Below are 26237 nucleotides of genomic sequence, written 5' to 3' on the forward strand. Positions count from 1 at the left end.
CAATATTTGAAAGGGGTGCATTTTGGTATAACCCTAGAATGGTTACCGTTTTCCACAAATCTCTGAACAAAAAAGTTAGAATGTACAAAAAGCACTTGAATGCGACATTGCTTTTAGTTATTTAGCATTCCAAAATGACGGATCCTACAACGTCTCCGGAGGACCACTGGAAAGTAAGTTATTGATATTAACCAACCTATACCGTTTTTCAAATCAGTTTGCATGTTTTATCTTTGGCAATGGAAAAAAGTGACAAACACAGCGTTGTCAAAACAACTTCTGCTAACATAATGTAGGAACATGGCTTTGATAGCTTCACAGCTAACTAGCATTAGCTTGGTGACGTTTAGTAACGTTGTAGTTAGCAAGCTAGCTAAGTAAACAAAGCCCGCTGAAAGGCTACTCGTGTTCACTTAAATAGAACTAATATTTTCTTCTATATTGTGTGTAAAGTAGATATTCTTCCATATAAGATTATACTTCAGTTAGCAGAATTCTTTTTAAATGCTCAAGTCAAATGTACAGTTTTATATATATATATATATATATTAAAAAGTAGCTTCAGAAAACGAACACTACTGTCATTTTTGTGACAACGCAGCAGTGTCATGCTTTACGTGGGTGGTGTAAATGGATATTCCTCTTTTAAATGTGGGGTTTCCAATCGTTAAATTTGAACTAATTTAAACTAATTTTGTTTCTAAGAAATTCCACGCAAAATGTATGTATGTATTTTCAGAGTACAGTGTTGTCCGTTGACATTGTTTTAATATGCTTAGAGTAATTTTACTTGAAAACATGTCAGGATATTTTTGACGTAGAAGACAGCATCTGTACCCCACCGGGAAATCTGGAGCAAACCTTAGGAAACACAATTTAATGTAACTATTGTGTTTTTGTGCCCTAGATCAAATCTATGATTGAAGCACTTATTTGATGCATCTTTTACCCTCTTATATACTCAGATTGAACAAATGAGGGCAATGCTCAGTAGGGGTTTAGACTGACTTGTTTTTGGACTTTTGTTAACATATTTAGGGCGCCCCTCCCCCCCTCTCTCATCCTAACCTAACAGTCTCTTTTCTCCTTTCTCCGTCTTCTGTTGTTTGGTGATGGCTGGGCAGACAGAAGGCGCTTTCAGTGACAGTGGCTTTGACCCCAGTAAGTACTCTGATCAATGTATGGCTTGTCTTTTCGTTTATTTGTTATGTTTTATGTCATTAATCTTCCTGGTTTGATTATAAAGATGATGATAGCTGTGTATCTTTTTTTTCTACCAATCTTTTAATAATCATTTTTAGGTTTATTTGCTGAAACTGTCAAAAAGGGAAGTGTTGTGTCCAGGGCCAACAGCATTGGCTCCACAAGTGCCTCTTCAGTTCCAAATACAGGTATTAGGATTATTAGGGTTAGGATAGAAAATCCTTGTTGGTTTTTAATAATATTATTAGATTGTGATGTAAATGACTGCCTGTTTAACTTTTTGACTAAAGAGTAGAAGGCAAATCCAAATCATCAGAGAGGGTGCTTATTCATTTTGCTTTCCTTCCTCTATTAAAGGACAAACCTGTCTTTCTAGTGATCATAATATGTACCATACATGATCTGAGTGTAATTATGTCCCAGAAAATATTACCACTCTGTAAGAAAATAGTTGCAAATTATAAAATTTGTATCACTGAGCTAACAGATAGTATGCCACTGACATAGCTCAGCCATGAGTCCAGTACAAGTCTTAATGTTCCCAACTAGATGACGAAGACAGTGACTACAGACATGAGGCATCATATAAAGACTCGTATAAAGATCGACGGAGGCAAGCGCACACACAAGCTGAGCAAAAGCGCAGAGATGCCATCAAGGTAAAGCTTCAGAAGGTTGCAGGTTTAGGTACATATATTTGTATGTATTCAAGAGCTGTCTAACTTTAGGTTTTTTTCTTTCAGTAGTAAAAGATTGCTCTTCCTTTTTTTTTAATATTAGAAAGGATATGAGGACCTGCAGTCAATTGTGCCCACCTGCCAGCAGCAGTCTGAGTTTGCAGTTGGAGCACAGAAGATAAGCAAAGCAACGATTCTACAGAAAAGTAAGATGTCTTCAACAGAAGCTGTATTAATGCTTTAAAAACACGCTTTAATGTTTTGGTTTTGATTTGTGGACAGAAATACAATAAGATATTTCTAAATATGTTTTTCTCAGTGTGGAATTATATTAACATTTCTTTTTTCATTAGTTTAAAATTAGCTATTTACATCCAAATTTCACCTTCCTTGCCACCACTGTGGTACTCTAGTATCAGAAGATAAAAACCAGTAATGGACCATGCTTTAAATAGTATTGGGGTAGTCAGGGCAACTGGCTTGGTTACCATTTGTGCCACAAGATGTTGCAGCAACTTAAGAACCCTATCAGTTTTTTTTTTTTTCCAATTGCATTTTATTTTTTCTAATCATGTGGGTGTATACAATTTCAACTGCTCAATAGGAGAATATCTTAAATATCCTACCTATTTTTTATTTGAAGTTTTTTTTTTTTTTTTTTTTCTGCTCTAAAGGACATTTTTTGGACAAATGCTTGATAAGAAAGGTCAGAAAAAGAGGGGGTGACATGCAGCAAAGTGCCTTTTTGTAGGATATGAAGCTGAGACAGCTGCATTGAGGAGTTGTAGCCTCTGAATATGAACAGGCTGTTAGACCAGATTGTTTGTTGCTACTGCTACTTTAATAGATAAGGCCTTTCATGCTCCCATGCAGGATTAGAAAAAACATGTTAGACACAATATGCAGAACAATCTCGTGCATTTTTTTTTTGATGACCTGCAAATTTCTTTGCTTAGAATAAGTTTTAACTGACACATTTATTTAACTTCTTTTTTAAGCAATCGACTACATCCATTTTCTTCATAAAGAAAAGAAGAAGCAAGAGGAGGAGGTTTCTGTCTTAAGAAAAGAAGTGATGGCACTTAAGATCATGAAAACGTGAGACGGTGCTTCACATTTTCTCAGCTAAGAATTTTTCTTTCGCATAATGTTCTTTACACACTACATTTTGAAGCTGGGCCACCAAAGCTTTGCAAAGTCATGGCTGTTTGAAATGAATGCAGACCATGACTTGGCACATTCTTATCTGGAGGTTTTAAATAACTTATTATTATTAAAGCATCACTAAATTTAGTGGTTTCTTTATGAAAGAGCTTCCATTAAATTGTATATGCTGTGATTTTGGTAAAATGTTTGTCTTTTTTAATAGGAACTATGAGCACATCGTGAAGGCCCACCAGAACAACCCGCAGCAGGGGGAGGATCAGGTGTCTGACCAAGTCAAGTTCAACATCTTTCAGAGCATCATGGACTCTCTGTTCGTGTCTTTCAGCAGCTCTGTTTCAATGAACAGCTTTCAAGAACTGTCCGCCTGTGTTTTCAGCTGGATCGAGGAGCACTGCAAGCCACAGGCAAGGACTATTTTCGATTGACTGTGTCCAACCAATCACACATGCATCTGATGTAATTGTTGATTTTCTTTCTTTCTTTCTTAGACGTTACGGGAATTTGTTGTAGGAGTGCTCCGGCAGCTCAATGGTCAGCTTTATTGATTGATGGAAAACTTCTGCTTAACTCCCAGATATTGACTTTGGGCTTACTGTTGCCTCTCAGGAAGGATTGAAAACCTCAACCAGCTTCAGGCCATGCCACAGTATTTACTCGCTTCAACCCATCGGTGCCTCTCTGACTGCAGTTGGATTACCTCATCATACTTTCTGAAGTTATTTGCTTAAAGGGTCACATTCTGATTTTCAGTCTGCATACAGATTGTTTTTGGCCCACCATGGCTGTTGTTCTAAAATGCTAGAAAAACGCACAAGTATCTTAAGATGATGAAGCAGATTTGCATTAAATTCAACAAGCAGACAGAATTTTTTTTTTTTTTTTTTTAACCTTTATTTAACCAGATAAAAAAAACCCATTGAGATCATGATCTCTTTCACAAGGGTGACCTGGCCAAGAGGTCTGCAGCACGTCATAAACAGACAAACAAAACAGTTTGAGAACCAAAACAAAGAAACAAAACAAAATTAAACATACAATATCACCAAAGCAACAGCATTTTCAACATAGAGTGCGTGTACTATCCAAGCAATTTTACAACAGACAACAAATTAAGATTTATAACACAGGCACTGTCCAATAGTCTCACTCTGTCTGTCCTTTAATATAGAGCGGAAAGCTCCAACAGGAATAATAAATTCAAGAAGTTTCAGTTTGGACTGTAGAGTGTTCCATGCTGTAGGGGCAGCAAAGCTAAATGCTCTTTTTCCAAATTCAGACCTTACTCGTGGAACAGATAAAACAAGTGTAGAACAAGATCGCAAAGCATAGCAGCTGCTTGTTTTCTGCAGTAAAGTGGACAAATAAGGAGGACTCAAGCTTAAGAGAGCCTTATAAATTAGGGTCAGCCAGTGTGCATATCTACGGTCACTCAGCGAAGGCAAGATTGATTTTGCATAAAGTTCACAGTGATGGGTGAGATAACTGCAGCCTGTGACAAATCTCAGTGCCGCATGAAATACAGTGTCCAAGGACTGAAGACATTTGGACGAAGCACTCAAATAAAGCACGTCCCCATAGTCGAGAATGGGCAAGAAGGTCGCTGTCACTAATTTCTTTCTGACCCTGAGAGAGAAGCAGGTTCTATGTCTGAAAAGGAAACCAAGCTTCGCCCTAAGTTTAGAGACCAGATTATTTATATGAGTTTTAAAAGAGAGCTGTTGATCTATGATAAGACCCAAGTACTTGTAATGTGAGACCTGCTCTATAGGTTTTCCATTTAATGTGATATTTGGAATATTCTGCTGTAGCATCTTTGAATGATGGAAGACCATGAGGTTGGTTTTGTCTGTATTTAAAACCAATTTAAGATCATGTAAACGAGACTGGACAATGTTAAAAGCAGATTGTAAAAACTCAAAAGCCTGAGTGAGAGAGGTAGAACAGCAATAAATAATGGTATCGTCTGCATAAAAATGGTACATTGCATTTGATAAGTTATTACAGAGATTGTTTATATAGATTGAAAATAAAATGGGTCCCAGCACTGAGCCTTGAGGTACCCCTTTGGTAATGTCCAGAAAAGAAGAGGTGGTTCCCGCCACCTGAACACATTGTGTTCTATTTGATAGGTAGTTGGCAAACCAGGCAGCTGCATGTGTAGATAAGCCAGTGTGATGTAATTTGGCACTAACTGGAGTTGCTCCTCCTAAGAGGAGTTATAATGATGGGGAGGTTCCACACACAACTCTCAAAGATTGAGGAAGCTCATGGTATTGTCTAAGTGGCTCACACATTCACATTAAGCTCAGTAGCTTAATGCTGAACCAAAGGGCTCCAGTTAGTTTTATGAAACAAACACTGAGTCACTCCTTGCTTTAAATAAATACCTTTAACTTTAGTGTGACAAAGGTGAGTTCATGTAGTTATGACAAGCTGAAAAAGACAAATTAATGTGTAATCTGTGGCAGGTTAAATAAAGGTATAATCATTGGTTCTCAATTGGTTTAACAAAGATGGTCCAGATTAATAAATGTTGTACCTCAGTTGAGCTTAAGGGTAATTTCTAATCAATAATCCATGAGCAGAATTTAAAGGGTCACAGATGTTTAAATACAGTTTGAGAGATGATGGCGTTGAATGCAAATTTGATTTTGATAAGACTTGTTTGGTTTTTCAGGATTTATTTTTCATTTAATGAAGTGACTTATCAGCCGACTATTCTCTGGTTTTAATACTAATCTGAGGAATGCTGTTTACGTTTGCTGTAAGAGGATTTTATGATCAGTTCTACTTTATTCCACATGGTCCAAATTGTTGGCACCACTTTTTTATCTACCAGAATGAACATTGAAAACCTAAAGTGACTCATTTAAAGTTCCTAGTCAGAAACATTTGTAATGAATGAAAACAGGTGGTTTCTAAATGGTTTATTTTTTAATGTATTTTATTTTGTTTCAAAAGTTGTATTGTTAAAAAAAAAATTCAATCCTTTCTTGTTGCTTTGAAGTATTTGAATAACTTTTTCAGTCATATCAACATAGTGGACACATTTTGTTACACCTGTAAAAAATAATTCAGTCTTGTACTGCCTTAAATTCTACTTTACAAAGATTACAATGTTAATTTTGGATCACCATTGTGTTTTATGTTGGTCAAGGCTGGAGGACGAGCACACGAGTGGACAGAATGTAAACAAAAACAGATCATTATCTTTGTGAGAAGCTGAGTGAGTGATTGCGTACGGTTGCACGGGTGTTCTTAAACATACAGTGGTCAATGAATGTAGCGCATATCATTCAGAAAAGCAGCGTCAATTTGTAAATTAATTTATTTAGGTATTTTCTGTGTAGGTGAAGGGAAAGCAGTACAATGCTTAAAAAAAGTGCAAGACAACAGAAAAGTATAAGTCGCTGCTGTGCTGCTGTCCATCTGCGCAGCTAGTAAATCTATGAAAACTCTTAAATGCTTTACAGACCATCTTGTCCAGCAGAAACCTGAGAAATTACTGCCGTGAACATTTAATAACCTGACAGTACTTCTGTTTAGAAAAACAACACCAAGGAGGATTGGTGCAAAAAGATTGGTACAAGAATACCAAACACTGCTCGAAAAGCTATGATGAGTAATTTGCTGTAAAACGTAAAAATAAAAACAAGACATCTGTGCTGTCAAATTATGTGATTTAGTGTTTAGCTAATAAAGGTATTTTTTGTAAAATACTCAGTGTGGGGCTTTTTCTTTCTAATTCAACATTTATTTATGTTTAATCAAAAGAATTGCCATAAATAAAAAATATACTGTGGCTCAGACTTCTCTGGTGTGTAATCCATTTTCTCGGTCAGCCACTGCACAGCCTGACATTGAGGTAACGTCATAGGTATTAAGTGCTTGGAAAAACCACCTTACAGTCCTCATCAGTCTCCACTCCAACTTCGTCCTGTTAAAGGAAATGGGAGCAAAGGGTTTTGACAGAATTGTACTTTTTGTAAAGCGAGTTTGTTCTGTGTCGTCCCACTCACCAGGAACTCCTTTTTGCTCTTTGGATATCCCTCCAGGATTGCATTCATCATGTCTGAAGCCTGACAGAAATAAAGAAATACCATCACATTTTCTTGTGCATTGAACCAGATGGCACTACAGTAGTTACAACCTCAAACAGTTGAATGTATTTTAGTAAAAACACATTACCATTCTCTTCCTTTTTTTCCACTCTTTCACATAAACATCTCGCTCCTTATAAACCTGTAAATGAAAATGAAAAATTACTGAACATTAACAGCACCAGGAGAAATACATCAAACTGGTATTTACAGTGGTTTCCACCTTCTCCTTCTCTTCTGGTGTGACATGATTTGTGGCGGACTTTATCTTCTCCAGACGCGCTCTGTATCCAGAGCACTCAGCTTTTAGTTCTTGGATCTCTGCCATCATTTCCTCTGTTGTGAGGGAGCTGTTGAGCTCCTTCAGCTCTGTTATCAAACATGTCACAGACAGTTGCAGTTTCAAAGAAGTGCAGCACAACTAAAACAAATTACACGTTTTCTAAAGCTGCTTGCTGTGAGAAACAATGAACAGTGTGCTCACCTGCATCTAGCTGTCTGCAGCTCTGAGTGAGGGATTGCACCTCTGCACTGAGCTCTGAGATCTGACTGTCCATCGTCTTCAGGTCTGATTCATTCACGTCTTTGAACTGAGACTGTAGATGTGATTAACAGCTACGATTAGACTAGCATGCACAAGATCACAGGTGCGCATCTTTCTATCCTGAATAATACACATTTTAGAAGTTCAGACTAACCTGATCGGCAAAATAAATCTTCTGCTTGCCGTATGTTTTCTCCTTTATCTTGCCATCTGCAGCCAGCAGCTCCAGGGCTTTGACCACTGCCTGATGGAACAAAAACGCAGCCCGTCGTTAGGTTATATTTACACAGAGCACAAGCCATCCGCGCACCATCACCTTACCGTTTTGCCCAACCCATACTGCTTTTGTAGATTACAAAAGACATCCTGAGCGCTGTAGGGACGGTTCTTCTCATTTAGATAGGCAAGGATGGATGACGCTCCTGCGAGCGACATGAAGACAACTAGACTTTCATTTCATTTTTAATATTTGATGTCATCTTATCTTTGTTTAACACATTTTATGTTACCATAAATCTTATCAGTTCATACTTAGGTTACAGCGCTTTTCCAAGACATTTTCCTCCGTTTATCATAAACAAAACTCGTAGCGTTTCTAAGCTAGCGTTAGCTAATAGCTTACTTAGCTCAACTTTGTAACATTTTAACTGACACCTTACAAATGAAGTCCACGCGATATGCATGTCATATAAGCCAGCTATCTTGTTCCACTTCGAAACATTCCAAATTGAACGTAGCCCTTTCTTACCGTTATCTTTCTTGCTCATTTTCAGCAACTCCGCTTTGACTTTAGCTTCTCAGATTGAGTTTCGCGCAAAATGTGCGTCACAGAAAAGATTGACTTTAATGAATGATGCATCACTCCAGCACAATTCCCTCCCTGGCACGCGAGTCGAGCACTATATGAATTTAGAATGACAACCGATTCCCAGCCGCATATTGGCAGCGTCGTAAACCATATATATTTATGTCTTATAATTATTTGCTCACCATTTAGGTAGATGTTTCATCCGTTTTATGCGGTTGGCGAAATCCGAAAGAAAAGCGTAGTGATCCCTCTTTTGTTTTTGGCTCGTCTCAGTCTGTCACTGTCAGGCCCGTTTGGAAAATAAATAAGATCATGTTGAATAAAGCAAATAAATATACTTTGCATTGTAGCTGAAATACACTGGTAGAAGAGGAAGAACACATATTCCGGAAATAACCATCCATGTCTGCCATGAAGTAAATAAGTTATTTCCTGGACATTCAAATTTATTTTGCAGACCAGAAACTCCTCAGCTGTAGTTTTCTATTTTGAAAATAATTTAATATCCATTGTGTCGTGACTAATATCCACTTTTTAAAGTTTAGTTTTAAATGCACCATAAATAAACACAAGACAAACTTAACTTCAAACATTTTATTCAATACGATTTGCACTTCAAAACATATCAAAACCAAATAAAGAGAAGGAAATACAATACTTTGCACATTAAATTATCAGACGACCAATCACTTACATTAAGGAACCGACTCTTCATGGAGCAGCTTCGAGGAACAATCAAACCAACACTACGTTTTCTCAAAATGCCAGCAATTTCCTATCAGTGCACAATTTAACTACTTCACCTCCAGCAACGTTTTTAAAAATCTCCCAGCTATGATTTTCTTCTCAAAAATAATAAAATGAAAGAGACCTACATGTATTTCCTTTAAAAAAAAAACAAAAAAAACAGCATTTTTAGCCTCCAAACTATGCGCTTTAATAAATCTCAACTGTTGCCCATTTTGAGTTTAAAGTGCCACTTTTTAAAATTCTGACATACGATTATGATTTGACCACTTGTAAAGGGAATTAGGATGGCGATTTTGATGTAAACATGGTTTCCCGTTAAAACACAAGAGCAAGGAACCGGAGAATATTTAATTTCTTGCTTTAAAAAAATTAAGTTGACTGTCAACTACATAAAATACAAGAATGGTAAAATATAAAGACATCTTTTTAGGTAGGACCTTTGCAAAGGAAAAAGCAAAGCAGAGGGCTCGTGCAAGGTACTAAAACTTGGGACACTAAAGGGCAAGAAAAGTAGAAATATTCTGAACTTTTTTGCACATAAAAAGGAAGCACATCTTACCTTGGGGCACAAGTTCATAAACACAATGAACAAACCAATCATCTGTGCCCTCCTGGCTCAGATAAGACTCATTTGTCAAATAAGCTTCCAATTATATATAAAGATGTCTTCTTATGTCAGTCATTAAAATAAGAAGAATAGAGAAAGCCACACAGAAAATAGAAACTTTATCCAAATAAAATTAATTTTCATCTCAGTGGAGAGTCCAAAAACCAAACTTAAATGAAGCTGGTAACCTGCAAAATCAAACAAACCCACCTCCAATAAGTCATGTCAACATGTTAAGACAGAGGCACATTAACTACTATAACATAAATTTTCTGTTTTTTTGAAGGGTTGATGACAATTGCAATAACTTGAATGTACTTCACCATTAAATGCTGCTTAACTTTCATTACCAAATATGGCTCAGCTCAAGCAATAGGAATGTGTTATTTGGTCCTATGTCAAGTAGCCCTGTATGTCTACACCTCCATGTAGAAAAGATCTTATGGGCACTTTTTTTATTTTGTAATCAAAGTTGCAAACTAATACTCCTGTAAGTTACGGGTATTTAAAGTTGCAAAACTGCAACAAAGTTCAACAATGCTGGTTTAGATAATGGCTCACTGTGATTTACTTTTTTGTATTTTCCTATTGCTCAGCCTACAAAGTAAAAGTTTTCTTGATAGATTTGAAGAGAACAGAAGACAAAGTTGAAAATGAAATGCTTCACAGTGATAAACAGATGAGAAGCAGAGCTGAGGCAACAACAGTCGTTCACAGCTCATCATTATAAACTCAGCTACAAACACAGGCACGCACCTTCAGCAGTGCGCACACTTTACTGTGGTTTACCAAGCAGGCTCGATAAGAAGTTAGACCCCTGGCTTTCACCTCTTCTACCAACCCCTCCTCCTCCTCCGAGGGGATCCATCTGGTTCAGTTCAGACTGATCCAGCATTTCAAAGTCTTCTGCATCCAAGTCTGTGTCCAGCTCAGAGCTGGACTGCTTCCTGTAGCTTCGGTGGGACCCGGCTTTGGGAGGCCCTTGTCTGCGTCGGGTAGCAGGAGGGTGAGGCTGCAGTGCACCAGCCAGCGCCGCCTGGATCATGTTGCTGGCAATGACACCAGCCAAGTCTCCAGTGAAATCTGAGGCAGGTGGCAAGCCACTGAGAGAAAGTTCTGCATCCAGATCCTCTTGGTCCGACTCCAGATGAGCATCCACATCCAGCACTGAAGCGCGGAGACTAGCTAGCCCAGATGGACCCAGGCTAGGTAACCCAATGCTTGTGTCATCGTCGTCATCCATCAGAGTGGCATCAGGATTTATAGAGGGGAAGTCAGGGAGGTCTTGTGCAAAGGATTCCTCAGCATCACTGTGCCGGTCCAAATCTGAGCAAAGTTACAGACAAGGAAAAGGGGGGGGGGGGGGGGGGGGGGGGGGACAATCAAAAGGCATGAGCAAAGCAGAAAAAAAAGGAAAAGACACACTCCAAAATCTCAATACATACCTTCAGAGCCCTCTGTAAGAGGGGTTTGGCCACGTGATAGGTTAAATGTTCCATTATCAGTGTAGGACACTTCAGCATCAGAGTGCTCAGAGTCAGTCAGTGCAAGTTCCTTTGCAACAATAGTGTCATCAAACTGGAGAAGACAACACAATGGATTGGTTGAATATTTTTAAAGTTGTTTGGTGTGATGTTTTCATAATCTACTATAAAAAATTCTAATCAACTTTATCTTTTTTTACTTTGAGAAAGAGAAACATTCACTGTTTGCTTTCAAGCCTATGCAGGCTTTACTGCACATCAATGCAAAAGTAAACCGGCTTATTCTGGAAAGCTCCAAACCTCAACAGGAAGTGGTTCAAATAAGGTACAATAACCAACGCTTTGCTCAAACATAAGGCTAGATGTGTGGAGTTTCTTTGTTGACCTTTTTACTGAGGTTATGCATTAAAATGTTTATCATACGTAAGAATCAATGCTTTCTTTGAATACACAAAGTGAAAGCACTGTAGAAGCGGTCCATGAAATGGCATTTTATACAAACATAAAGAAATATTTTTACACAGACACAATGGGCCAGTTCACCTAAAATGCTGAGACATTTAAACAGACTTACTGTTGGGCAGAAAGCAGCCAATTCCTCCTCACTGTCACTGGCTTCACCTGAGGCTGCACCATATATGGGCCTTCGCAAAACTGCAGAGTGTAGCGTAAGATGGGCCAATGATTATTATTAATAAGTCTTCATTTAAGAAATTTACAGAATACAGGAGAAATACTCATGAAATGAAATTAAATGAACTAAAATGAATGAATATTTATTTGGGACATTTAATAAACAAAAAATAATTTAGAGTTTAAAAGCTACAACTGACTTTTAGCAGCCTATAATTGCTCCATGAAATACTCTGTATTTGTTAATAGACATCACTTATAATAAGAGCAGAAAATGTATTATTTATATTAAAATTGAAACTAAACTTATTAAATTTACATCAGTTGAATATACAGTTTTGCGCCAGTAGATGGTACTAAAGAATAAACCATTTCAATACAACGATTTGCCACTGGTTATAGATATTTTTTATTTCTGCCAAACTGATTAAATGATGGAATAAAGTGAACATCCTGGTGGTGTCAAGTTTACTTAATGCTTGTTATATGCCAACGATATTTAGGTATTTTAGGAATTTAAAGTGAAATTTGTGCAAAGGCATTTTTTTGTGTAAAACTTACACTGATTATCTATGGGCTTTGACATCATGTATCCACGAACACTGAAGTCCAGCCGCTGCAGGACTGGCCCCAGCTTCACACACACATGCTGAAAAACCCTGTGATAGGCTGCCAGGGGGGTCAGGAGAGTGGCTAACACTACACAAGGAAAAGAACACTAGTCATTATGGAGAAGGAGGAAATTATGTTTGGAACATGTGATAGGAGAGAAGAAAAATTGAGTTTCTTTCTGTTATATTTATACCCATTACAAATTTACTTGGCTCACTGTAAACAAACACCCACATGCCCGCTAAGTTCAGTAAAGCAACAAAGTGAGGCCGAGGGAGCAGCAGGGAGCACTGGTCCTTCCTGCTGAGATCTGCAGTCTACATTGGATGAAGGTTGGGAGATTAACCCGCTCTCTGTTTGACCTCCTAAGCTTTCATCCTGGCTCCCTGCCCTCCCTCCCTCCCATCTTCTGTGCCTCATACCTGCTTTAATCACCTCCCAGACTGGGACCTGGTACTGGGGCCCTGCAGATCTGGTTTCACCGCCCATCCAATTTTAATCAGACTAGTCAGACTGTGTTCCCCTGCCAACGCTGTCTTGTGAAAGGGTGTGGATATGTACTTAGAAATGGCTAAGCTGCTGGGACTCACAAGCAGAGTAGGAGAGCACCAATCCAGGAAGGTAGCATCCAATCACAGCCAAACAGGTTAAAACTACGCAGGTCAAAATGCAAAACTGTCACAGAAACACAGAGAAAAGTCAGCAGCACAACATATTCATCATGAGCGCTGATGTAGAGCTTACCACAGAATCTTGATGGGTCATTCATTTTGCATTCATTTAACAGGGCTATGATAGATTAATGACATCAAATAAACACTTTAAATTAGCTTCTTCTGGATATTATTCTATATTGCTGTGTGTGGTCCTCACATTGCCAGGGCTTTTTCGTTTGTACTCCACCATGCTGCATGTGAACACTGATGCACTGACCCAGGCCTCTGCAAGATGGTGACACAGTTCAGGCACACTGAGGATGCCAGGCTGCACCAGACCCCAACTGGATAAATGGAAAGTATTTTTAACTTAAAAATTGTATCATACAACAAATGCTGTCTTAATACTGACTGATTAGACATTCCAGCTACAAACCTCTCATTTTCTGATTCATCCAGTTTTCTGACTGTAGAAAGAGAGGATATCCATCACTTTAAGAGACATCGTCTTAAACATTATGTGTTAATACAACCATGGTGTATAGTGTATTAGAAAATAGTTAATGCAGTGCACACATAAGATGACTCCATTCAATAATCTGCTGTCTTATCAAGACCTTGTACACTCAGTTAGTAAAATACATTTAAAATCGCTTGCATATGTTAACTCCTCCATATGTGATAGAAATCAGTTTCAAATTTCACACTACAAAACTGCTGACTGACGGCATTTCTATTTTTGTAATAAAAGCGCAACTGTTAGAACTGTGATTATGTCTTAAATATGCACCTCTAATCGTAGGCCAGATCTTATTCCTCCAGGTATCAACAAATACAAGCACAGCCAGTCCAGAAGCCAGTAAGAACAGCAGGCGCAGTGATGTGAGAGCAAAAAACCTGGAGGGAAAAAAAACAGAAAACACATGAACATACAGTAAATCCTCTGTTTCCTCTGGGCTACATAAAAATAAGTTTTACATCTAATACAACAGTTTGTGCAGATGTCACAGAACCACAAAATCCTCCAGGGATGGTCTTCTGATTTAGTCAGAAGTAAGTATGGGGACGTTCTTCCACCTGCATGTTACACCCAGTCAAGTGAAAAGAAATGTGACTTTATCTTACTTTAAACCTAGTGGGATTACTTTAATATCAATAAAGCACTTGAGCAAAATTTCAAAGAATCATTGATGGATGGAAATCTCGTCAAATATTAACGAGAAAGCTGCAACTTGTAGATTTAAACTAGAGTATCAGTGCTGTTTTTAGGGTTTTCCACATGTTAAGGGTGTCTATCCACATGTAAACAACTCAATTTCACTGCGTAGGATCTTACCATGTAAGTCTCTCATTGCTTTTCCAATTTCAGATCACAAGACTTGAAAATTAGTTGACCACAACAATGCTGCATGATTGGGCCAATCTGAGGATTAACCTGAGGGGGAATTTCCTGGTAGGTCAAGGACTATTAGTATTTAGGTTAGTGGTGAAATTTGTTGTTACAGCCCCTCATATGTGCAATGAGGGGTCACAGCAAAACAACGGCAATTTGTTAAGAGAATTAAATGTTTAAAGTAATGGTCTGTTCATGGTACGCTCTATGGGGGTTGTATTGTTTTATACCCATCACCTATGTTTAAAGTTGTGATCTATGACTAAAAATCAGGACAGTCTTAAGAAACAAAGTTTTCCATATTTCTAACATATTTCTGACTGACAGCTACTCTGCTGATGTGGATTTTTGTTGTCTCTCTATAAGCAAAAGACAGTTTGCACCACTGAGTGTGTGCTGAAACATAAATAGAACAGAGATTGATAAAAATGCCTTGACAAACCTAGAGGTCTAATTGAATAACATCTGAATGCCTGAAATCCACAGCTATACCCAGCAACCAGGCTTTTCCATGTCCAAGACCTGTGATGCTTGCCATTCAACAAGTATTATCCAGGTCATTTAATCAAGCCAGGAATTGTCTCAAATATACACTGCTTTTTCAGTTATGTCAGTATTTCAGTATATGATGGGGGTTACAAGACAAAAAACATACACAAATAAAGAGAAACCATAACCTTATTTACACTGCGACATAAAGTGGTCAGATAATCCGTAATACTACAGTTTTCCCACATCAAATCAGGACCTACATCACAGTTGAGTTTTACTGACTATGGAGTGAGTCCATAAATAGGACAATCTCTCGGCCATCTGCTTTGTCTTACATTTGCTTTGTGTAAAAACAGAAGCTGCTTGTATGAATGTTTATTTGTTTATTTATTTTTGGTCTCAATATAAGTTTCTGCAACACACACACACAGACCGAGGACAGGGTTTCTAGAGAAGAAGCACAAACACACAAGCTGAAAACTCACCAGAACACAACGTTAACAACTGTAAAGAGAAGGACACTCTGGAACGGTCTTTCCCACACCAGGATGGACTGTAGATAAGTCAGGACAGGCTCGTGGGGGCCCAGCTTGGACAGAAGAACAGCTTTGACAGTCCGTACCTGACCGTCTCTCTCGCTGTAGCATGAGCGACTTCGTAGGCAGACACTAGAGCCCTGCTTTGCAGAGCAATCCTCCATAGACGCCACTTCGATTGCTCCAGTGTGCGCCATCTTAGCGTCTACCGCGAACAAAGTCAGTCTGTAAAATAAAGACTTAAGCTAAGTGGAAACAGGTAAACAGCCTGATGAAGGGCGCCACAGCGCCACGAAACCGCTCCGCTCACAACACATATGCTAACGGATTTCTGGGCTAACAGCGAGTGACACCAACCGAACAATTCCATTAACGTCTGCTAGTACACGTGTAGACATATTTAGGAGTACACAAGTTATCAAAGCCACAATAAAAATGTTTAAGAAGAAGCTGACACTTACTATTTTGTCATTTTTTACATAAATATGTTGCTCTCTTCGGAAACTGTCAATATGGCGTATTCTGTTTATTCGATTGCTAAGCAGCCCAATCAGAATCCACGCGGGGCGCTGCGTCGTGGTGCGTTCATGAAAAATAGGAATATGTTGTCTATTTTAAAGACTAACTAGCGTTGGATGGCTACTAAAAACAGTATTCGTAAGCAACTTTCTTTCTCAATTCCATATTTAGTAAGATATGGAAATATTATTTCTTCTTTAAAATTCTGAAGCGGTTTGTTTAAGAACAAATTTGAAATGAACCTAAATACATCAGTAGGTCACCTTATTGACAACAGTGTGTTAAATTTGGTAGACTTAAACGATACGGATATGTTGTCTTACATTCAATTTCTTACTTTTAGGTGAAGAGTGTGACCAATAGTGGGCATCAAAGCTATTCATTAAAAACTCAAACAGTGCTTATATAAACTACAGAAAGACATAGTGATGTTTATAGGCAGGGGTGTGTGTTTTTGTGCAGTTTGACCTGTGAGTTTCAGACGCTGCCTATAGGGAGCAGCACATAAGACAAACGGTTGTGCAAACCACTATCAAACCATAGAAGAAGTCCACTTAAAGCGTCACATCAACACCAAGCGGGAAGGAGCGGGCTGGTAGTGGCGAAGCGGTGTGAGCTGCATCTGTTTTCTTGTATTGTTTAGCTAGCAAAATAGCTAGCAAGCTAGTTAAAATAGGAGCAACTCAAAACTCAACATGCCGCGGGAAATAATAACGCTTCAGCTTGGACAATGTGGAAATCAGAGTAAGGGGCTAATATTGCTAACTCTTAAAATCTAACGCTAGCATATCCCGTCAGATTCCAGTTAGCTGTTGAAGGTGGTCTGTCAGTTTGTTTTTTAGTTGCTAACACGATGTCTAACTGCCTCTAACAGTAACATAATTAGGGACGAATCTTTATTTTGTACCCAGCACGAATAGCGACTAATAGGGTCGCCATAAAGCTAAAACGATCTGTGACTGATGTTAGCTACCTGCCTTATCAACATAACTGCTGCTTTTTGGTACCCGACGTTATCAGTGTCTGACTACCAACTTTTTTGTGTATTGTGACTTTATTAATTGCTTAGTAATAAACCTTAAAACATTAGCGGTTTGCCCACATTTATTTCCTGGTTTTGCAGTCGGGTTCGAGTTTTGGAAGCAGCTGTGCGCAGAACATGGCATCAGCCCTGAAGGCATTGTGGAGGAGTTTGCAACTGAAGGAACCGACAGAAAGGACGTGTTCTTCTATCAGGTAACTGGAGCAGAAGTTTCCACGTGTTTTTAGCTCTCGTGTGAAGGGAATGGTCGGAAACAAACTTCGCTTGTGGCAATGGTATGGGACAGTTAGATTTACTTTCTTCACATTCTTCCAAAGGAAAAAAAATAAATAAGAAAAAAACAACAACAAACATATAAAAACCCCACTATGGACTGGACATTTGTTCTGTGGCTTTGAACTATAATACACATGTATACATGGAAACAAGTCATTTTCACTGACCTTTGAAGCATGTGATTGCCAAATGAATATAGGTTTAGCGTGCAAATTCACAGTACCATACTTGACAGACATATCAGCAGTTAGACCATAGACAACTGGTGGTGGTCCTTGGTTTAGGCCTCGTAGAGTCATGAGTTGCACTGGCCCAGGTTGTACTACAAAAATAAAATGTTTGAATGAGATGTAAAACTGTTTACTCAGTATTTGACTGCAACGGTTGTAGGTATTTATCAACTCCTGCTCTAAGTATTGATTTGAGGTTAAGACCCAGGTGCCCATGCAGATATACAATTGGGATGCTATACTTGAGGACGCAAGAGCTGGCAGATCAAAATTGTCGTTACATACAGAAACACAGGTCTGTTGACTGTATTATCTCTTAAAGCTCTAAAACTGCCAGCACCAAATCAAAACAAGGAGGAGTGATAATGTGACTTTTACCTAACTGCAAAAGAGCTCACAGCTGTGTCTTATTCCGGTTTAAGGAGCTGACTTAAGTTAGTCTACTAAAAAATGATAAACTTTGCCTAATTATGACATAAAGTTAACATCAGAAACTGTTAAGTCACAGCCTGCAGGCTACACTGATGGGCCATCCCTTCATGTTGTTATATCTCACAGGCCTGTCCCTGCAGTAGTAGTAGCAGTAGTTGGTACAATATGTTATTACTTGTTTTTAAAGCCTTAAATGGTTTAGCTCCCCGTATTTATTGGAATTGCTACACCAGCATACTCCAGTCAGGACTCTGAGGTCCTCTTGACAGCTCTTTCTGAAGGTCCCGTCTGCTAGACTCAAATCCAGGGGTGACAGAGCTTTCTTGGTTGCCACTCCAAAGCTGTGGAGCAGCTCGCCCCTTCACATCGCCGCTCAGTCCGTCTCTGGTTTTAAGTCTCTACTCAAGACCCGCTTCTTCGCACTGGCGTTTGAACAAAATTGAGCTTGACATTAGCATGTTTTTACTTTTTTTTTATTCCAGCTTTAAAACCCTTTTTATTTGATTTTATTGATATTAGTTTTATTGACTTGTATTGTTTAATTATGTAGTGTTTTATTTTCAATTGTTGAGTGTTTTATTTGTTTTTCTATTGTTTAGCATTTTGGGCAACTGCTATTTCAGAAAATGTGCTATATAAATAAACTTGAACTTGATTTAGCAGATATATTAACGCATTACTTTTAATGTAAAAATTGAGTTATTTAGACTTTGTGGTTAATACAGTATATTTGACCGTAAAGGATACAATTTGCTTATTTGCAGATCATGTGTCCTAAAAATGAGATATTGTCCTGTTGTCAGGTTGTAGTTTAAGACTATATACATCTGTTTAACCCTGCAACAGCGCACCTACAACTTCTCATGTAGCTATTCATTATTAAGTAGTTATATTTAGGAGTCATCTGGGAAGGCCAGTCAGATTTATAGAGGTTGCACCAGCAAGTGCCAATGTTTACAACTGCACATGCTTGTGCCTCAAGTTAAAAATTTCTCATATTTATTCTTCTTAATTTTTGGCAGAGTTAATTGCAATTGTGTAATTTATGATTGCTTCTCTCCTTTCTCATCCTTTGTGTAATCCTAACATTGATCTAAGGGGAAAAAAAACAACTACTACTGGTCTCAGTAGTTAATTTTGATAGCTGGCAGCTTTGTGTTCTTAGTTTTTACATGTTTTGTATTTTCCCTGTTATGCTGCTAAAATCTAGAGCACCTAAAAAGTTAACCAGGGAGCAGTGGTCTTAAATGGAGGTAGTCAAAGAGCATTCCTTACAAGATGGTACTCCCATCTAAGCAGACAGCAAGGTGGAGAATATCTTTACATTCTCTATTTGATATAGTAGTTTACAGTGACTGCTGTGCGGCAACAATATCTAATTTTGTTAAATAGATACATCCATTGCTGTTTGCTACTTTAAACTTCATGTGTGTTACAAACATATTTCTTGTGGTAATCACTAAGATACAAAGAGGTGAGGTTAAGCTGTACAAACTGAAATGGAATAAGGGGTACATGTCTGGTGATTCTCATGTGCTTCTGAAGTACACTACTACTGCTTTATTTATTTATTTATACATACATACATGCATACATACATACATACCACTAGATGGCATGCTTGTTATGTAAACTGAAACAACTCCGCATTCTCTGTGGGGATGCATATTATTCACTGCTACCATTTAAAACCTATTATTTAAATCCAACTCCACAGGCTGATGATGAGCACTACATCCCCCGTGCAGTTCTCCTGGATCTGGAGCCTCGTGTGATCCACTCTATCCTTAACTCCCCTTATGCAAACCTGTATAACCCAGAGAACATCTACCTGTCTGAGCATGGTGGAGGCGCTGGAAACAACTGGGCCAGTGGATATTCACAGGTGATCACTACAAATCTTCAATCTAATGTCATTAATTTTAACTAAAGTTAAAATCTAATCAAATGCATCTACATTTTTTTCCTTTTAGGGCAAAAAAATTCAAGAAGATATCTTTGATATCATTGACCGAGAGGCAGATGGCAGCGACAGTCTGGAGGTAAGTTAATCATCTGCCTTATACTGACTCCCGCTGAGGGTTTGAGTTGTTCAGCCTGTTTGTGTGGAATTTTTAAAAACTGTTTTTAAAAGTAAAGCAATAGCAGTATGACATTGTATGATTTACAGACTGACTCAGCCTGTTTACAAAGGCCTGCAGTGGAAGCCTGAATCTAAACATGACCGAATGTTTTGGCTATTTTTTATTTAGAGTTAATTTAATGAATTATTTTAGACCGGGCCTGTAGGGATAGCAGCAGTGTAGATATATTCATCTCTTGTGGTTGTTGTTTGTTTGTACTTGTGTAGTCATTTGGCATCTCTTAGTTGTGTGTCTGATGTTTGGTTTTGTTTTTAGGTAAATTTGTGGTAATTTCCTGCCTCTTTGTTTAAGTTGTTTATCTATTTGTGGTCGTTTTTAGTTTCTGCTGCTATTTGGTGGCTTTTTAGATATTTTGTGTTCATTTGCAGTGGGGTGGCTGGCAGGATTCTGTGTCCTTTTAAAGTAATTTGGTGTTATTTTAATCCATTTTGTGTCTTTGTGGTGATTTTAAAACTCCTTTAATCTTTCAGTGGCATTTTCCAGACTCGGCTCTGCCCGAGCTCAATCATTCATTTATTGTGTGAATAGTGACAGAGATTACTTGATTATTATTATTTATTTTATTTATTTATTTTTAACTCACAAAACCTTTTACAGTTTCATCCAGGCAGATTATTGTGTCTGTTGTGGTGATGTGTATGTTGAAATGAACAACTTAATTGAAACAACATGTAAAAATGGTGCCAGAGGCTGTCATCTTAAAAACCAACAAAGACCTGGCTATGCCTCACTATTATTCTTAAATTTTTGGGGTGGGGATTGGAGTAGAGTGGTGTATGTGTATGTGTATGTGAACTTAATTCAGTTACAAGCATTCCATAAAATAACACTCACATTTCCCCTCAAAGGTCTGCAATTCTTGTTATTCCTTCACATTATGACCCCACATTATTATTTAGTGTGTGCACTCATGTGTGCATTGGATAGGAAGGTGGGCTGAGCTACCGTTGGCATGTGTATGTTGGCAGGGTGTGGCGTGTAGTGTGTCTGGTGATAATAGGCGGGCAAGTGTTGAAGGCAGGTATTACAGGGTTGTCTTGAGGGGGGGTGGAGGGAGCCATTTGTGAGGTGGGGCTGTGGTACCATTTATATAACTGCTAGGGAAGCGAGACATTTGCTCACCCACACCTACAGTTTTCTGCACCAGTGAGTTAACTGTAGGTTTTACACACATGTGGCACACACTCCATCTTGAGAGTTCAGATCAAATGTAACTTTTTGTCTTTGTAGGGATTTGTCTTGTGTCATTCAATTGCTGGGGGGACTGGTTCGGGGCTGGGTTCATACCTGCTGGAGAAACTCAATGACAGGTCCATAAACATAAGCAACTTTCTCACTTTCATTTGTCTTCTTCTGATCTGATTTGTGCAAATAATACATATTTCATGTCCTTTAGGTACCCAAAAAAGCTGGTGCAGACTTACTCTGTTTTCCCAAACCAGGATGAGATGAGTGATGTGGTTGTTCAGCCGTACAACTCGCTGCTCACGCTGAAGAGGCTCACCCAGAACGCAGACTGCGTGGTAAGCAGCAGCACTCTGATACAGAGGCTGATGAATTCCAGTGCTCAAGAGATAAAAACAGACTCAGGAACCTTCAATTATTGTCCTCTAATGAAAAAAAACTTATACTTATTCTATTCCAACATTATTTAAAAAAAAAAAATGGTGTGATGTCAGACTTTTAATCAGGTTTGGCCTCATGTCTTCAGACATGAATGGCAATTATCCATAGTATAGAAAGTCTTTTTCCAGAATGTTACATAACTATTGTGACATCAACAAAGTCTGGAAAAAGTTTGATGAAGTCTCTTAGGCCTTTTTGTGCACTGATGATGTAGTTTAGTCTAACAGTGTTTATTTTAATTTATTACTAAAAACTAGCGTTGGAAACTTTAATCAGGAGATAATGTAACATTTCTTTTTGTGTAGGATTTGACTGCACACTTTAGTGCAGTTCATGTGGAGTCTGAAAAACTGGATAACACTGTTATCCATTTAAAGCAAATTTACAGATCATTCATGATATTAGATTGTCAGATTGCCTGTTCCTAACAGAAACCACCCCTGCTCTGTTTGCTTTGTTCGATGTTGATTTAAAATGATTAAAACTGAAAGTTGGGCAGTTCAGCTACCCTGTTGACACAGACTCTGAGTTGGCTATTAGTGCTACAGCTGTTTCTCTTTGACTACACATTGGGATACATCCTTTTATGTCCTTTTTTTCTTAACACACTTTTTTGAAGATATAATCCTCCATTATTAGTCTTGACCATTCTTTTGTGGAAAATTGTCTTTTTGGGCTTCGGTATTGCTTGTGTGGCAAACTAATAAAGAAACAAGCCGCATTGGTTGCATTGAGGCTTTACAAATCCAACTTATTAGATCTCAGCCTTAAATTGGTGATTGTATGAGTGTGAGATACACTGACAGTCCGATGGTGTTTCCTCTTTAATACCTACTTCCTCCAGGATCTTGCATAAGACCCTCATGTTGATTGAATTAGCCTGAGAGTTAATAGAATCTGCTCTAAGAATTGGTGCCCCTGTTATAACTGTACAGTGTGTCTTTTATGTTCAGCTTTCCTAACAACAGCACACTGTGTGGATTCTTAAGAGGTTCCTTGACTGTGTCATTACTCCGATACCCTCTTACTCCTTCTTCAACAGTGTAGCAGTGTGTGCACACTGCACTGACCTTTTTCTTTCTTTCATTTGTCTAATAGTTGCACTCTGTGTGTCGTACATCAGGTGGTGCTGGATAACACGGCTCTAAATCGCATCGCCACAGACAGGCTGCATATCCAGAATCCCTCATTCTCCCAGATCAATCAGCTGGTAAGTGAGATATCAGCCAACGTGACATCCTGTCTGTACTTGGCATTCAGCTGGTTTTAGTTTGTGTAGTTTAAATTCTACCAAAGTGCATTGTAACAAGGAAAAATGTCCTGTCCTAAAGTACAAGACGCATGCCACCTACTAAACTCATGAACTGCGGTAGTTTTGGGAGTGAGTTGTTTCTCTAGACATGAACTGCACATGGCTGCACTTTCTAAATGGTATGATAGCTTGCTCAGTGGCAGCCACTCTTAGTTTTTGCTTTACGTAGTTTATTTTTGTACACCAAAACATTTAATGGTTTAGTTTGTGTTTCATATATCATTAATATGAAGATTAAAAACACATCTTGCATATACACTATAAATGCAAGATGTCTCACAGGTTGCTGGTGTTAGTGATGGAGATCCTTTCAGCACACAGCAGAAAGATCAGCCCAGTGCCCTTCTGTATCTGGGATTACGTGTTCGGATCTGGGCTAAATTTCCTCAATCACATAAATTTATGTTAATATAAAGTCTAAATACATGCTTAATGTGAATTTTTTTATTTTTTTTTTATGGTCAGACTTCCATCCTCTGCCAGGTGTAAATGTTATTTGTACGGTGTGGCCGCCACATCAGTCCTCAGAGCTAAAAAATAAAATCTTTCCCTCCTCCTACTAACTTCAACTTAACAAAAGCAACAAACAGATTGTATCTGTTTTGCTTAGCACTGAAGGAGAGCTCGCATAGATAATAAATCTTCCTTGACTCTGGATACCAAGGCTGAGAGCTATCGGCCATATCAAACTTTTTTTCTTCATGAGATGGGATCAAATTGCGGGCACAGTTGAGATAAAGGGAATGTGTACTAGATGTAGATGCAAAGGTCCATGAGATGGATGATAATCATGTTTTAGATAATTTCAGATCACTTTACTTTGCTTTTTCAACCTAACTACTTAAAACTTTTGTAAACTCTTCTAATTGTAGCTGACATAAAACTTTGGATTCACTTGAACCTTTATACATGCAGGTTTCCACAATCATGTCTGCAAGCACAACCACCCTGCGCTACCCAGGCTATATGAACAACGACCTTATTGGTCTGATTGCTTCTCTCATCCCAACACCCCGTCTCCACTTCCTCATGACTGGGTACACACCTCTCACTACTGACCAGTCGGTGAGTTGTATCCTCTTGTGATTTTAAAATCAGTTGAAACATACATAATTAAATGATCGTATGATGTTGGGATTGAAATTAATTGCTTAACTGCATCTCAGGTTGCTAGTGTGAGGAAAACCACAGTGCTGGATGTGATGAGGAGGCTTCTGCAGCCCAAGAACGTGATGGTGTCCACAGGCAGAGAGAGGCAGCCCAGCCACTGCTACATCGCCATCCTCAACATCATCCAGGGGGAAGTTGACCCTACACAGGTATCAGTGTACAGTACAGGCATCCATGTGAATGCCAAAACCTTTGTTATATGGGGATTAACATTTTTGCTGTACTGTAGGTACATAAAAGCCTCCAGAGGATCCGGGAGCGCAAACTTGCCAACTTCATTCCCTGGGGTCCTGCCAGCATCCAGGTGGCTTTGTCCAGGAAGTCCCCTTACCTGCCCTCAGCTCACAGAGTCAGCGGCCTGATGATGGCCAACCACACAAGCATCTCCTCTGTGCGTGCTCATTATAAAGTTGCATCAATTTAGTTTATTAATTCTCCCACAGGGTATAACCAATAAGTAGTGAATGTCATTATATTAGTTAGGGAATCTATTATGGATGGCTTCATTACAAGACTTCAGTTTTTCACAATTTTAGAGGAATTTCAGGAAAATTTAATTGAAGTCATCAGTTTTATTTTTCTTTCTACTGAAGCAGATGTAAAGGAACAAAACAGAAACTTTTGATGAAGTCAGTATAAGATCCTGAAAGTGGGCTTATTTCAGTGATGGTTGTTTGTCTCTTTCTGCTTCTGTCCCACAGTTGTTTGAGCGGACGTGCAGGCAGTATGACAAACTGCGTAAACGAGAGGCCTTCCTGGAGCAGTTCCGCAAAGAGGACATGTTCAAGGACAACTTTGATGAGCTGGACAATTCTCGCGAAGTTGTCCAGCAGCTGGTGGACGAGTACAGCGCAGCAACACGTCCTGACTACATTTCCTGGGGCACACAAGAACAGTGAACAGACTTTATCTAGTGTCTCTGCTATAATGCGGTCAGCATATACATGCTTAGTTTGTCCCATATTACTTCTCCACAATTCTCAAGAAATGTTTGACTATAGGTGCTTTTCTGAAAAAATATTTATTGGTTTATTGAAGCATGTAATTTTAGTGTTTGTCTTAAAAAGAAAACACTGCAGGCTTAATATTAACATCAACTCTCATTATATTAACCAAAGTGTTTTCCTGAATCATATCCTGAAGATTTTTCACCTGATGTGAACTTTTTTCCATGTCCTCACCAAATTCTTTAACACTTGTTTTGTTCTCCTTTACTGCACCACTTGTAGAATATTTTTTTCCATTATCTTAAGCGATCTAAAGCAACATGTTGCCTTGTTTTGGTCTAATTTTATACAAAGTACAGTAGTTTGGTTTTTGTGCAGGTGATTTACAGTGAAACGCCAACAGCCTACAAAACGACTGCCTTCAACAATGGTGACAAGGAGGACGCAGAATGCATAGTGCGATGGTTAATTTAGGTTTCATCATACCTCACATGATGCAATTTGCCATCTGTCTGCTGCTGACACAGTGCTCATGTCACTACTGTACATGATCAACAAGAATGTCAAGTTAAAGTTGGACTTGAGCCACAAATGATGTTAAAATAACTGCCACTTGAACGGCATTGGTATTTTAACAGCTTTTGTCCTCAAGTAATAGTTTGCACAGATGAACACTGTGTACAAGGTTAAAACTGGTTTTAACACTTTGTCTATGTCTGTAAATATATAAGAGTAGTTGCTAGGTATCCTGTACGGTAAATATACTGTTCCATGTTTGCTTTGCTCGTTGGACCCGTTTAAGATGAATAAACACATTTTTCTATCACTTCATTTTCTTTTTTTTTACCACAAGGTTTTATGAATATATCACTTTGCC

The 26237-nt window shown here is 38.5% G+C and overlaps 4 protein-coding genes across 4 annotated transcripts; 2 read left to right on the forward strand and 2 right to left on the reverse strand.

Moving 5' to 3' along the window:
* Positions 1 to 102: 102 nt before the first annotated feature.
* Positions 103 to 6766, forward strand: mlx (MAX dimerization protein MLX). The gene is made up of 8 exons (XM_041968678.1): positions 103 to 173; positions 1125 to 1161; positions 1302 to 1391; positions 1753 to 1862; positions 1984 to 2086; positions 2879 to 2978; positions 3250 to 3451; positions 3536 to 6766. The coding sequence occupies exons 1-8, from the start codon at positions 135 to 137 to the stop codon at positions 3590 to 3592; spliced, it is 738 nt and encodes a 245-aa protein (XP_041824612.1). The 5' UTR covers positions 103 to 134; the 3' UTR covers positions 3593 to 6766.
* On the reverse strand, positions 6358 to 8527 carry LOC121629124 (PSMC3 interacting protein). The gene is made up of 8 exons (XM_041968694.1): positions 8440 to 8527; positions 8013 to 8113; positions 7846 to 7935; positions 7632 to 7743; positions 7371 to 7516; positions 7236 to 7289; positions 7067 to 7126; positions 6358 to 6984 (listed from the first exon to the last, which is right to left on the reverse strand). The coding sequence occupies exons 1-8, from the start codon at positions 8456 to 8458 to the stop codon at positions 6928 to 6930; spliced, it is 639 nt and encodes a 212-aa protein (XP_041824628.1). The 5' UTR covers positions 8459 to 8527; the 3' UTR covers positions 6358 to 6927.
* Positions 8528 to 9958: 1431 nt separating this feature from the next.
* On the reverse strand, positions 9959 to 16232 carry retreg3 (reticulophagy regulator family member 3). The gene is made up of 10 exons (XM_041971585.1): positions 16124 to 16232; positions 15612 to 15887; positions 14032 to 14138; positions 13678 to 13708; positions 13459 to 13585; positions 13176 to 13260; positions 12535 to 12672; positions 11915 to 11994; positions 11302 to 11434; positions 9959 to 11182 (listed from the first exon to the last, which is right to left on the reverse strand). The coding sequence occupies exons 2-10, from the start codon at positions 15857 to 15859 to the stop codon at positions 10632 to 10634; spliced, it is 1500 nt and encodes a 499-aa protein (XP_041827519.1). The 5' UTR covers positions 15860 to 15887; positions 16124 to 16232; the 3' UTR covers positions 9959 to 10631.
* A 451-nt stretch (positions 16233 to 16683) lies between these two features.
* Positions 16684 to 26184, forward strand: tubg1 (tubulin, gamma 1). The gene is made up of 11 exons (XM_041998319.1): positions 16684 to 16925; positions 17305 to 17417; positions 19879 to 20046; positions 20135 to 20203; positions 21536 to 21615; positions 21702 to 21828; positions 23055 to 23141; positions 24159 to 24308; positions 24410 to 24562; positions 24643 to 24804; positions 25115 to 26184. The coding sequence occupies exons 1-11, from the start codon at positions 16877 to 16879 to the stop codon at positions 25310 to 25312; spliced, it is 1356 nt and encodes a 451-aa protein (XP_041854253.1). The 5' UTR covers positions 16684 to 16876; the 3' UTR covers positions 25313 to 26184.
* The last annotated feature ends 53 nt before the right edge of the window (positions 26185 to 26237 follow it).

The sequence above is a fragment of the Melanotaenia boesemani genome, chromosome 2 (assembly GCF_017639745.1).
Source record: "Melanotaenia boesemani isolate fMelBoe1 chromosome 2, fMelBoe1.pri, whole genome shotgun sequence".
Lineage (NCBI taxonomy): Eukaryota > Metazoa > Chordata > Actinopteri > Atheriniformes > Melanotaeniidae > Melanotaenia > Melanotaenia boesemani.